The 12,295-nt window shown below is 46.1% G+C and overlaps 1 protein-coding gene across 15 annotated transcripts in view; it reads right to left on the bottom strand.

Annotated features, from left to right (window-relative positions):
• Nucleotides 1-12,295, bottom strand: part of LOC105829408 (tropomodulin) — a 47,756-nt gene that overhangs the window by 21,665 nt on the left and 13,796 nt on the right. The window contains exon 2 of one of the 15 annotated variants that reach the window (XM_028190594.2): nt 11,973-12,192. The exons of 13 other annotated variants lie outside the window; for them this stretch is intronic. In XM_028190594.2, the coding sequence (XP_028046395.1) occupies nt 11,973-12,068 (96 nt within the window). In that variant the 5' untranslated portion in view covers nt 12,069-12,192. Of the gene's footprint in view, nt 1-4,676; nt 4,860-11,972; nt 12,193-12,295 lie in introns of those variants that run through there. One more of the 15 variants, XM_028190597.2, reaches the window with a different exon arrangement.

The raw sequence follows: 12,295 nt of genomic DNA, 5'->3' as shown, positions 1-12,295 counted from the left end.
TTTCCCTCTTCCACCATGCCCCTCTCGCGATTTCGCGACCCTTCCCCATCGTCTTAGGCTGTCGGCTCGCTTTAAGTCTCTCGGCACCTAGTTTACGACCCGCCGAGGTAGGTCCTTGGACCTTTGGCAAATCCATTTAATGGTCCGTTCATTCCAGACCGAGAGAGAGAGAGAGAGACCGAGTCTCCTCGCTTTCCGAATGCTTGGACCTGGTAGTGAAGCGATAAACATGTGTCCCACGTGAGTCGATCTAGGATCTAGGTACGAGGGATCTGTAAGATTCTCTCGTGTATGCCTGTCGATTTGTTCTATGCATCCAACTGATGCAGATCTTGGACTCGAACGGCGAAGCCTATTTTTAAATCGATGCACATGCGAAATTATTCGCGAGCGCGGAAACCATCACATTATAAACAACAGCGAGCCTGAGAGGTCTCCGGAGAGGCTACAATTTGAATGAGCTACTAAAAATATCCACCATCTTTCTCGCGGAGAACGCCGTGTTTCCTTATTTTCCTCGCTTGCCAGCCGACCAGCCAGACGACGACGGTCGTGAAAAAAAGTCGAGAGATACGAAAGTCACCCAGTGATAGACCGCACGTCTGTCTGAGATATTTTTACCCAGATTTCTAGAGCCATTTTCAATGTTAAGGTGATAATTCCGCGGCCTATTGCGCGCACGTGGTACCAACAAGGCGCATCGGTGCCGAGGCTGAAAAAAAAAACTCGCCTCCCAGCTGTCTGTAACGATCTTATTTGATTTCTATTATACATTTCTCTGATTCGTTGTTTATCTAATTTGAAGACTTTCCAGCGGAACTCAGGAGCCCGTTACGAGGAAGTAGGACAAAAATGCTGCCGTGACGGCGCGCGGCGCAATGGAAAACGCAATCGGTCTTTTTTCCCCTTTGGTTGATGGGAAAGCGAGTCGTTCGCGAGCGGATCGCACCGGCGACGCCGCGTCCAAAGTTAATTTCTAACGGCGGTTGATCGGAAGGCTGGCAGATGTGGGAAGTTAGAGAGCCGCGAGATCCACGTCGTCGAACGTGACGATAACTTTCGATGCCATGCTACCTGCGCCGGTTGTAATTCAGTTGCTATTCGCTTTGCTTAACGCGCACGCGATCGACTCACTTGAGGAGAAACGGTTCACCTAATTATTTAAAAAAAAAAAAAAAGAAAACGATATATTTAACGTCTCAAGATTTTAAAAACAGTCAATGTGTTTTTCCAGTAATGTAGATTAACTTCGGTGTCGGTTTAACTTAATCTTTTTATAATTGTCAGAATCAAGTTCAAAGTTAATCTACTATTTCTAGAAAATGTGGACATAAACGTTAGAACAACGACGTTACGTTAAGCGTAGAAATCCCCGTGATCAATCTGCTTCCGAGCCGTCGACAGGAAAATTCGCGTTACCGCCCTGCCCCGTCTTAGCCGCCAGTTCCTCCGCTCGACTTCGTCCAACGTACTCGAAGGAGCGTACAATGAATCAAGCGATCTTTGAGGTTCGTTTGCGACGTAACGGTCGTTAAACATCGTTTTATGCGGCGTAACGTACCGCCGCCGCAACGGTTTCCACGGCGTTACGCTGCCCAGTATTTATGCGCGTCTAACAGCTGGCGAACAATGTCGGGAGACATTGTTCAATGACCTGGACCGTTTTCTCGAGCCTTCCTTTCCCCAGCGTTCAACGTCCGTCGCGGTACGAGCGGGTTTCGATAATCAATAGCGATAATTATCGCTAATATTACGCTCCGCTCGCAGTCCGCGTGATCGACGCGAGCACGCGTGTCAAAAGATCGCGGCATAATTACAGCGCGCTCGCGCTATCGCGTAATGACGATAATAACCGCCGCGGAGGTAGATCGCGACGTTCGCGACTACGCAAATCATACACGGGACAATTTATCTGGCGCGGCTCGCAATTTACGATCCTCGGCGGTCGCAATCGTTTTGCATTCGCGAGTAAGGAGACGTAAGGAGCGCGTGCCAAGCGCGCGCGTTACACAATTCCGCGATTCTTCGTGCCATCGTAGTCGATTTGCGTTCCCTGTTCATCTCCCCTCCTCCTTCCGCGTCCGGATCCATACACAGTAGAAAACATTTTGCATTCATGTTGATAAGATTTTGCTTAAATTGTTAAGAGTTTTGTATTGATTCTTTAACATAGCCGAATGTTAATTCAGCGTAATGTGATTGTATTATTTTATGTTTGATTGATATTCAACATTTCTTAGTGTTCAAATAGCAATTTATGATTTATTACATAAAAATACTACAGTTTTTAAACATAATCATTTTTAATGAATTAAATTTATGTGTCAACATATTATAAATACATATTAATTTTAATTTTACTGAAACAATATGTTTCAGTAAGATTAATTTGTTCTTTTTTTTCCAAATTGTATGAAAGTTAAATTTATGTTAATCTTTTTACATAATGTTTGTCTCGCTAACACATTCATCTTGTATAAAAAAAAGAGACAGAAAAATGAGTGAACGCGTGCGATCTTAAATTGTATTAAGCTTTATACAAATCTTTCGACTATATATAGATCTTACTCGGTTTCTCGATCCATCGTTCAATCAAGATTTCCGTCTTTCTCTTTCTCTCCTTCTCTCTACGTGTGTGCACAAATGTGTGTACAAACAGATTCTCGTTGGAGTTGCGCCAAACACTCGAACTAGTAAGATCGCCCGGTCCCGGAAAGCACGATCTTCGCGATTGTGAAAGTGTATCGATATGGACCTCGCGATCTAGGTTATCGTGTCAACTTTTCAATTAGTCGGCGACAAACCGACGGATGTGAAACTCCAGTTAGTAATTGGATCGATATCACGCGCACCTATACATATTAAGGGCTAATAAGCTAAATGGGAGTTTGATTGAAGTAGACGTATAACCAAAAATTAGGATTAAATTGAAGCGAGATTTGAAATTAAATTAGGATCAACTCGAAATTGAGTAGGAATTAAACAGGCTCTCAAACGGATTAAGCTATAATTAAATGCGTGCGAGGATCAGAGGAACGTTTAGTTTCGAAGTAAATTGCGAAACGTAAAGTTCAGATAAAGTTCAAAAGCGATATGTCCTTTCAACGATTCCTTTCTCCAATTTATTTCAGGATTTGCTATATTCCTCGTCGCGAGCCAATCTAAAACGGTAAATGGCATTTGAGAAGTCGTCGCTTTTGACACGACGTGTTTAGTTTCAATAAAACTGTCAGTTTCCTCCACGATGACCGGGAGATTGCAGATGGATCCATTTGTAGACTCCATCCACTGTGACGTCTGACGTATTCCGCGTGAATATTCATCGACGGACAGCGTATCGACCGACTTCCTGACAAAAATTCCCTTCTGCAATAATTATCAACGGCGGCGACGAAGCGTCGCAATTTTAATGCGGTCTGCAACGTCGATGCCCTAGCGAAATACCCCGAGGCAGCGCTAAATTAAGCAAATCCATCGGCGAACACGCGTGACGACGGAAACGCTCCATGGTATCGTAGGTCAGTGATCGCCGGGATCCATTTCAGTTATTTTCGTTGTACAGTCAGTTGTATAGTCTACCGACACGCAATTATCATACGTAATACTTAGACCCCGCACTCCTCTTATCGCTATGCGTAATCCTTAGGGCAGGAACGATGCAACCCGTCGGATTCGTAGTTCATCAAAATATCGTTTTCTACTTTATGCGAGCTATCGAAATAACAACACTATGCGGTTTGCAAGCGCGGTTATTTTAAAAATAATCTATACAATTTTTTTTACAGTTTTCTAAAGGTTACACACAAGTATCATTGCTGCGATTTTCAAATTCAAAGAGTTTGAGTGTCACTGTCTTAAGCAAACTTTGAACTTTAATATTGTCAGATCGAACGAAATGGACTCTGAAATCTATATCGAGCATCGAAGATTCTCTTGTGAATTTTTATATTTTTATCTTCGCTCTTGCAATCCAAAGGAAAAAATGGAAAATTATTTTCACGTCTTTTAAATTAATTAAGATCCTGTATGGATCAATAAACTTCTGCTCGATATTACGTCAAACCTGTTTCACAGATAACCAGATATTTCGAGCAGCATGGTCGGCCGCTTAAACCAACTTTGCCGGAAAAGAACTGCGGTTTGCCGGAGGCACGGTTAGCGAACGCAGAATTGTTTGGCGGAAACAATCGAACGTACGCAATATTATACGGTTTCGATTACTAGAATAATGAAGCATCTCGGCGTCGCCCCGATATGCGCAGCAAGCTGATCAAATATTAGGCGATCGTTAATTAGTGGCGCTCGCTCATTTTCTCCGAGTACCGCGCATGCAAAATACACGCATTATCCGAAACGATCGCTATTTGCTCACCGGCCGCAATGGAACGCGACGGCATTACCGAAATCAAGGCATATAACGTGCCTCATGCGACAGAGCTGACAATATTATTTCGCGAGCTCGGACAAGTGTCGAGCCGAACGCGGGGAGAATGTTACGCGTCGAACGAGTATTAATTTTTATTAAATCGCCAAAGCTTCTCGATGACGCTCGGTCCTTGAGCGAAGTGGAGCATTCATCGCGTATAATCGGGCTAATTGTCGCCCGCAACGGCTCGCCACGGCGACTCGCCGCCGGCGCAAATCTCGGTAATTACCACAAATGGTGTCGTACTTACGCAACGAAGGGGGAGGCCACCGCAGGGACGAGTGACGTGATGTGAGATAATCGCGCGGCACAGTTTCGCGAAGGAACCGGCTGCGGGATTCTTCGGATTCGAGGACAAAACGTACACCGCTAGCGCAAGGAGCGACACGTGAGTCGAGAGACGACAGTCGCCCGGAGGCCGGAGTGCTACTAAACAACCGAGTTTTACGCTGGAGCCTCGATGAGAGTACCGAGTAGAGTGGTATTGTGCGCGAGTAGCGAAGTCTACGAGTCGCCGGCGACTGCGTTCAATAAGACTTTCACTTCGACTCCAGGGGGGGGGGGGGAGGGAGGGCCCGGCTTCCCTAGATGGAGGATCCAGTTTTTCCAGACTTTTTTTTTCGCCCAAACACGCGGCGCGACAGATTACAGATGGCGATGATGTCAGCGGATATCTTTTTTTTTTGTTCGTACTTCCTGCCCCTTGAGCACCAATTTAAATTACGACATGGATAATGTACTCCGGCAAAGCTCTCTCATGCTGAGAAAATTGTTATTACGGAAATTTGTAAGAATGTATAATTTATTTTAAACAAATTGCAAGGTAGAATTTTCTCGCTTGGGTATAAATTAATAATGAGTGAAACCTTATCCATTGGATTTCTTCATGTAGCCGTAGCAACGCGGCCAAATACTCCATCCTCTGTTGCAAGTACAATGAGATATCATCTGACGTTTGATAAATTTATTACCATGCCGGCATTTTCATCTACGTGACGGTTCCTTGTAACGAGTAAACAACCCGTTGCCGGCTCGAGATCGGCGTGATATCATCTGACGGACTCGCCGGATGACCTCATCGCGTCTGCATATCAACCGTTAGATAGAGAGATGCAGGAGACGCCGCGCGTCTCCCCTATGGAATTTTTTTTCATTAAACTCCCATACGCTCGGCAGATGCTATTGTCGAATGTGCCGCTATGCGAATTTTCGCGTTGTCGTGGGAGGTAGAAATGTGAATATAATTTAATATTCCGCAACGCGCCACACGATCGCAAGCCTGCGGTACCCCAGAATTATTAGACGGTTTATAGATTCCCAGACTACACAAACGTATGGAAATCGCCATAAATGTTATCGTAAAAAACGTCTAATGGCCGTGTCCTAATCTCTCAGGTCTTTACAGTAAATATCTTTTGAACCTTGTTTGAAAATCAGCAGACATTCAAATACCACAATACATTATACTAGAGATAACATCAAATTTCTATCGTTGATTGCCTTAGAATTTTTTTTATAACTACAGATCACTTTGATATTCGTTTCTTTTATTTTTTAGTGACTTTTTATAACTACCAACCAACAGACTCTATTACTTCGAGCATTTCTGAGGAAAAAAAAGTTTCAGGAAATATTAGCTGTAACTTTATTGGGAAACGACTAGCAATTAGTTAACGAAATTTCATATTACTTGAAAAAATAAAAATATCAGTGTTAAAAAGCGCAAGATCTATAAACACTCTGTGAGAAAGCAATCGCGACAAAAGTCCTACGCATTTCGTCTTGGAAACCGACGAGCCTTTGTCTCTCGAGAGCGAATCTCGAAATAGCGAGAGAGGAACTGCGACACAAGCCGAAGATGCAATCAAAATGAATTTTCCTCGTGGAAAATTTAAATCTCGTTGCTTTCTCGCGGCGCATCTTCGGCTTTTACAAAAATACGAACTGCGAAGAACGCGTCTTCTATTTCGGACCGTCCGATCGCGGTTCACCGCGTGTATTTCGAGATCGTGGTCGACCTTGATCGGCGATGGCCACACTTCCGTGCTCGATGAGCTACGTTCGTTTCATCGCGCGATTAGACACGCGATCAACGATCTCACAGCAGAGAGAGAGAAAGAGAGATAGAGCTCGCGATACTCCCCATCGTCCGAATCGTAATCAATTATTGTTCCAATCCAGATCAAGTCAGAAAGCGCAGAATCATTGACTGAAATGCACTCGATGGATAAGTATAGTATACTCGTGTCTATGAGTAAATAGCGATCTGCGGTAGAGAGAATTGCCGTCGACGACTAATGGGCAGCTATCTATCCCGGCCGCGTGATCGATCGGAAACCCCGGTGATGAGACACCGTCGTCGAGGTCGCTGACACACACACACACACGAGCCAACCGCGACAGGATCCATTCGGTACACGGTTGTTTCCCCCGCGATCTTCGGTACGGTGCGTAAATAATCGCCGCGTGTCAATGCGACCTAAGTTTAGCACACTCGTAAAGCCGACCGGTCTCCGCGTCCTGCAGGCGCAAATCGATCACGGATAGAGGGAAACGCGTTACGCGCGCCTATTTCGGGACGGTTTATAGATCTCCGGCGCTGTTTGGGAACACTTGCGATTTATGGCGCGAGCGTTAAACTGACAGGTATGGCAGAGGTGGGTAATCGTGCGGCGCAAACTTGCTGGCGCTATTGCGGCCGTAAAGCTTCATTTCTTTCGTGCGCCAGAAATTTATTTGGGCTTCTGCTAATGCTCAGAGACTCCTCGAAGAAGACGCGGAAAGAACACCAGTTTTGCCCGGAGTTATCTAAAAATTGAACTAGCTGATGATTTAAATATAATTTTGTTGGCCCATCAAAATAATTATATTTTACACTTACAATTGGATTATCCCGCGCAATTATTTTCAAATCTATACATCTGGCTAAAAAGTTTTGGTCGCTTCGGCAAAACTGGCGTTTTCTCCGTGTGATTAAGAAAATTTAGAGAAACGTCATTACTTTTTTTCTTGACTTTTATGTGCTCGAGGCATGAAAATGTCAAGCTCGAGAATACAATTCAATACTTTTACTCGATGCCGTTCGCGTAGTTCCTATTCACGGCATTACAAAGACACTTGCTGGCGCAAACAGTCTTTGTCTCTTCAATCTAATCTCGCGGCAGTGCCATCGTGCATTTAAAAGACCCCCTTAGTCACGACTGGCTGACCACGGCTCACCCGCGACACACGCGCGTGGGAACAATGACTGACGAAAAGGTCAGCCGTGTACACTTGGTGCGCGTGATCGGCGTGCACGTGCACGCGCCGCGTTGTAATGAAAGCCGCCCTCGCGTTTTGCATAATCGAACGATTTACGTATTCGAAGGTAGGTAGGTAGGTAGGTATGCAGGTCTGGCGAACATTAGAGGAGACTCGCGACAACGATAATCCGGTATGATCCGTGCAATCGACGATGCCGCGCTACCGATTTAATTAAAAGGCGATTCATAAATGGCGCTTTTCCCCAAGGCTGTAAGATGCACAAGATGCGATAGCAAATATCGCGCAATACAGTTAGTTAAAGAAACATCAGCGCGGTCTTCGCTCCCTCGCGGGAGAGAAATCCGCTGGCAAATCTAAAAACACTGTCCAATAATTCTCGCAGTGAACACACAATAGGTTCATCATCTCGGGCCGCTTTCTTTCTGGTAAGCGCGCTTTTCCTTTGATCAATTAAGCGCAGGCTGCTCCCGTTCGCACGATTAAAACCAATTGTCCGTAATATCTCTGTAACGCACTTTCTAGAGCGCTAGAAAAGAGATCTCCCGCCCGCCGGATGAAACGCCGCGATGCAAACGTAAATTTACTTGCGCCATAACGCGTCGCATATGGACGTCCAAGGTGGAAACTTTCTCTCTCCTTAAGAGTCATCATCTAGCGTAATGCAGGCAATTTGCGCATTCCTAAAACGTGATATTGCGAGGAATCAAGAACCTATATTTTCAGTCGAGGTAGCCTTTACGACATATCTACACTTATTAAAGTTTTAAAATTATCATTTCTTAAGCTGTCGAATTAAATTTTTCAACGTGAAAAATTACGTAGATTTTTCTTCGTATGAAAATCACGATATTCTCAACAGTTTCCTAACGGGAAGAGGCAAGAAAGACACATTCCACGCGTTTCAAGTCACCTCGGAGAAAGAGTTCGAGGCGAAATGCGATAGAAAAACGTAGAGGAATTTCGCGAGAACTCCAACCTGAATAAATCACGCTCGCTCGTGAATGCATCGAGTAAAGAGCTTTTCCCCGATCAAGTGTCGCGAGCACCTGGTTCCCTTTATTTTTCATTGTCAGATACAGAGTTCGCGAATTCGCGGATCCAGCTGCGGAAAAGCTGCGGCGCCTGCAAAGAAGCGAGGAGATTCATCTGCGCTTCAATCGAAGTTCAAGGCCGTTTGTCAAGCACGAGGGTAGCGGATCCACGTGTACTCGATTTTTTTTTCCGTCCCGCGAGAGAGAAAGAAGGAAAGAATAATGACCGCGAGCGAGGTCAAAAACCCTGGGAACCCCTCATTTACCCCGCGGAGCTTTCGGATTCTATTTCCGGCGGCGTACATACGGCTTATAATTAGAATGGTCTAAGAGAAAGAAAGGCGGAATACCGCGGAACGAGTCGGTCCTAATTTTGGCCCGCGGCGTACAAAAAGTCGGAGCGTTTATAATCGGGCGTCGCGAGAGGAGCGACGGCTCTGCCCGCGCGAGAGGTAAACGACATCGGGAATCAACTGCCAATTGTGCGCGCCGTATTCTATTGTGAGCGCCGGCTCCCGACAATCTCGGTTTTACGATTTCCGATTTAGCAGCGAGGTCCAACGCCTCGCAAAATATCGTGTCCTGGCAGCCGGAGCTCGAGAAACGAGCCGAACGGAGAATCTCGCGGGAGCTTGCACGAGAGAGAGAGAGAGAGAGAGAGAGAGAGAGAGAGAGAGAGAGAGAGAGAGAGAGAGAGAGAGAGAGAGGCCGCCGCCGCCGTCGGGAGGTTCGCGCACGGGATTAATAGATCTCGCTCGTAAATAATTCGGGGCACGGTCCATCGTCTGTAAACTGCCAGAATCCGCCTTTCCGCCGCGTACCCCACCCCGCTCGCTCTCGTAACTCACTCCGCGCGAGTTGTAGGCCGGAAGGCCGATAGGTGTTTAAGCCGCTCCTAGGGCGTGAAATCGCAAGGAGGGCCGTACGTCATTCCGCTCGTCGGTCTAACGAGCGCGACGTACACGCACATTCCATTATGTCTGGGCGCAGCGCCCGCTTCATTCTCTCACGCGCGCGTGACTTTTCCAGTCACTTTCATCTCTCGGCATTGTTGTCGCGAGAGACAGCCGTCACGAATCGCCCGCGTCGCCGCCGCTCCGTCAATTATCGTTAGCATTGTACTCGGGCGTGCTCCTAATTGCACATTGTAGGCTCCGAGGCCTAAAACCATCGCGCGCGATTTGTATCGCGCGCCGTAATACCTCATGCTTCGCGCGTTAATCTCCCGCGAATAATTTATGAGCCGCCGCGTCTTGGCAGCGGAATTTGAATGCGATCGGAGGCTCTCTCTCTCCCTCGCGTTTGCGCCATCCGCGCGAAAACCCTCTCGCGCGAAAAAGCCTTCGTTCTTCGCGCGCACGCATTTCGAACATCTCACGGCCAACCGAGTTTTACCGTCTCGAAAACACACGGGCGATCGGCAAACGGAGAGACGTAAGGCCGGCGAGATAAGTGCGCGAAATTTCAAGATCGAATCTCCTCGTGTCGAGCACCGTTGCCGATATTTCGAGAAACGAGTGCTACCGAGTGTTTGCGAAATATCGCGGCGCGGGAAATACGCGAAAAAGCGTTGACGGCGCGAATTAAACGCGTGGCTTCGCGCACGGCCCATGCGTTTGATCATCGCCAAAGGAAACCGAGCCAGGTGTGCCGATACGCCAAAACGCATTGTTGCTCCCAAGGAGAGAGCCGAACAAATCGACGTGGTTCGAAGAATTCGCGAATATTATTACGCGCCGCGGAAATTTATAGAATCCGCGCGTGGTCGTGAGAGCCCAAAGTTGCGGGAGCGCGCTAAACAGCCACTGACGCGAATCCGGCGCGCTTTGTTCTTGACTTGAACCTCACTATTTCGCACGTAATACGGATGTCAAATCATCGTCGAATTGCGCAATAGTCTTTTTTTATTGCGACATATATCTTTATATTTTTCGCCGTCTGGCGCACGGCCAGACTACTGTCGCAGCCGCGGCACAAAAAGAGACACCTTATTATTTTGATATAGGTAGCGTTTAAAGGCCCGTTTAAACGCGACGAATCTCTCGCGCGTGTAACTTTTGCTTATCGTCACCATCGGTCCCTATTTATATCGGGCGTATTTTTACGGTGGACCCGACCGGATGCATCTATCGGTTCCGAGATTTCAATGCCAACATACCAGGCGCGGCAGGTCGGCGCGCACATCGCAACATGTGTCGTATGTCGTTGTCAATGCAAAAGCGGCGCTAACAAGGTCGGAAATTCAGCTGCTTGTTTATCTTGCGCTCGTTATACTCTCGGTATATATCTCTCTGTCCTCTCGTTAATACAAGATATAACAGGCTAATACGCGCCATACGATGAAAATGCTTCAGACAAGTCGAAAAAATTATCAAAAGATATAGATAAGCGCTTCCTTTCTCGATTCTGATACTTAAAATGTCCAAATATCGTTAACAATTTAAAATGTTTTGACGACTTAAGGTTGTTGAGTCAGTTAACACGCAATTGTAATGAATTCTTTATTTGACAGGCAGAGAATTCGTGACTTTTTTCGAAAACACGAGTGTGTCGCAAACCGCAGAGCGTTTCGGCGCGTTTACAGAACGGCTGCCAGGACGCAAGGCCGCCATTGCTTTGCGGATCTGATTCACAGATAAACAGCCGGAAAATCGTAAACCACTCCCGGTGAGTAATCGCATGCGGCGGCGACGGCTACTTTGTGCGCTCGACCCACGCGCGCCAAGAAAAAGGACGCTCACTTGGCTTTTCCACCCATTCCCGGTCTAATCGTCTGACGCGAATCCGCGCGTTTTCCGCGTCGCAAGTGGACATCCTATATCTATCCCTTCATGTGCTTATGATCCGCTTGACAGGCGTGAAGATACGCGATCAGCATGATGTATGAAGGAGCAAAAACGCGCGACGGATTCTGGCAGGAAATCGCCAGATTTAATTCCAGATGCGAAGCGCTTTTTGTGTTCAATTGCGACACGAATAATAGCGAGGAGAATTTAGAATTTGAACATTTAACATTTGAAGAGACGAGAATTTAGAGTCCCAAGATTGCGGGTAATTTTAAAGATTCATAAATCGTGAATACATAAATATAACACTTCCGAATATATTTGCAGATAAATTATTAAGTAGATAAAAAAATCTGAAAGTTCAGAAAATGAAGAATTTCAAATATTTAAAAGTGAAAAAGGGAGCATCGGAGAGCAGAATATTTAGTAAACACGCGAAATCCAATCAACCCTATCGACTCGTACCTCTATCCTGGTTGTTGTGGTTGTTGTGGTTTTTCTGGTAGTGGTCCTCATTGAGCTGAGAGAATCCCAGTCCTGGAAAACCTCCGTAGTCGCCATGCTTCTCGTCGCTATATTTCCTTTTGCACAATTTAAAACTCCGTCACTCCTCCCTAAGTTCTTCACACGGTAGGCACTTTTCGAAAAATCCTTTCAATTATCCTTCGTCGCGTCAGAAAAGATTCTGCAAGTTTATTCGTGATCATAGCCACCTAATTCTCAGTTTTGTCACGCGAGAATGGTATAAAAGCTAGACTCTATAAATTTCTTAAAATTATTCAAATCAT

The sequence above is a fragment of the Monomorium pharaonis genome, chromosome 6 (genome assembly GCF_013373865.1).
Source record: "Monomorium pharaonis isolate MP-MQ-018 chromosome 6, ASM1337386v2, whole genome shotgun sequence".
In the NCBI taxonomy this organism is placed as follows: Eukaryota; Metazoa; Arthropoda; class Insecta; order Hymenoptera; family Formicidae; genus Monomorium; species Monomorium pharaonis.
Note: the sequence above shows the minus strand (reverse complement) of the source record. Positions and strands in the feature narration are given on the sequence as shown.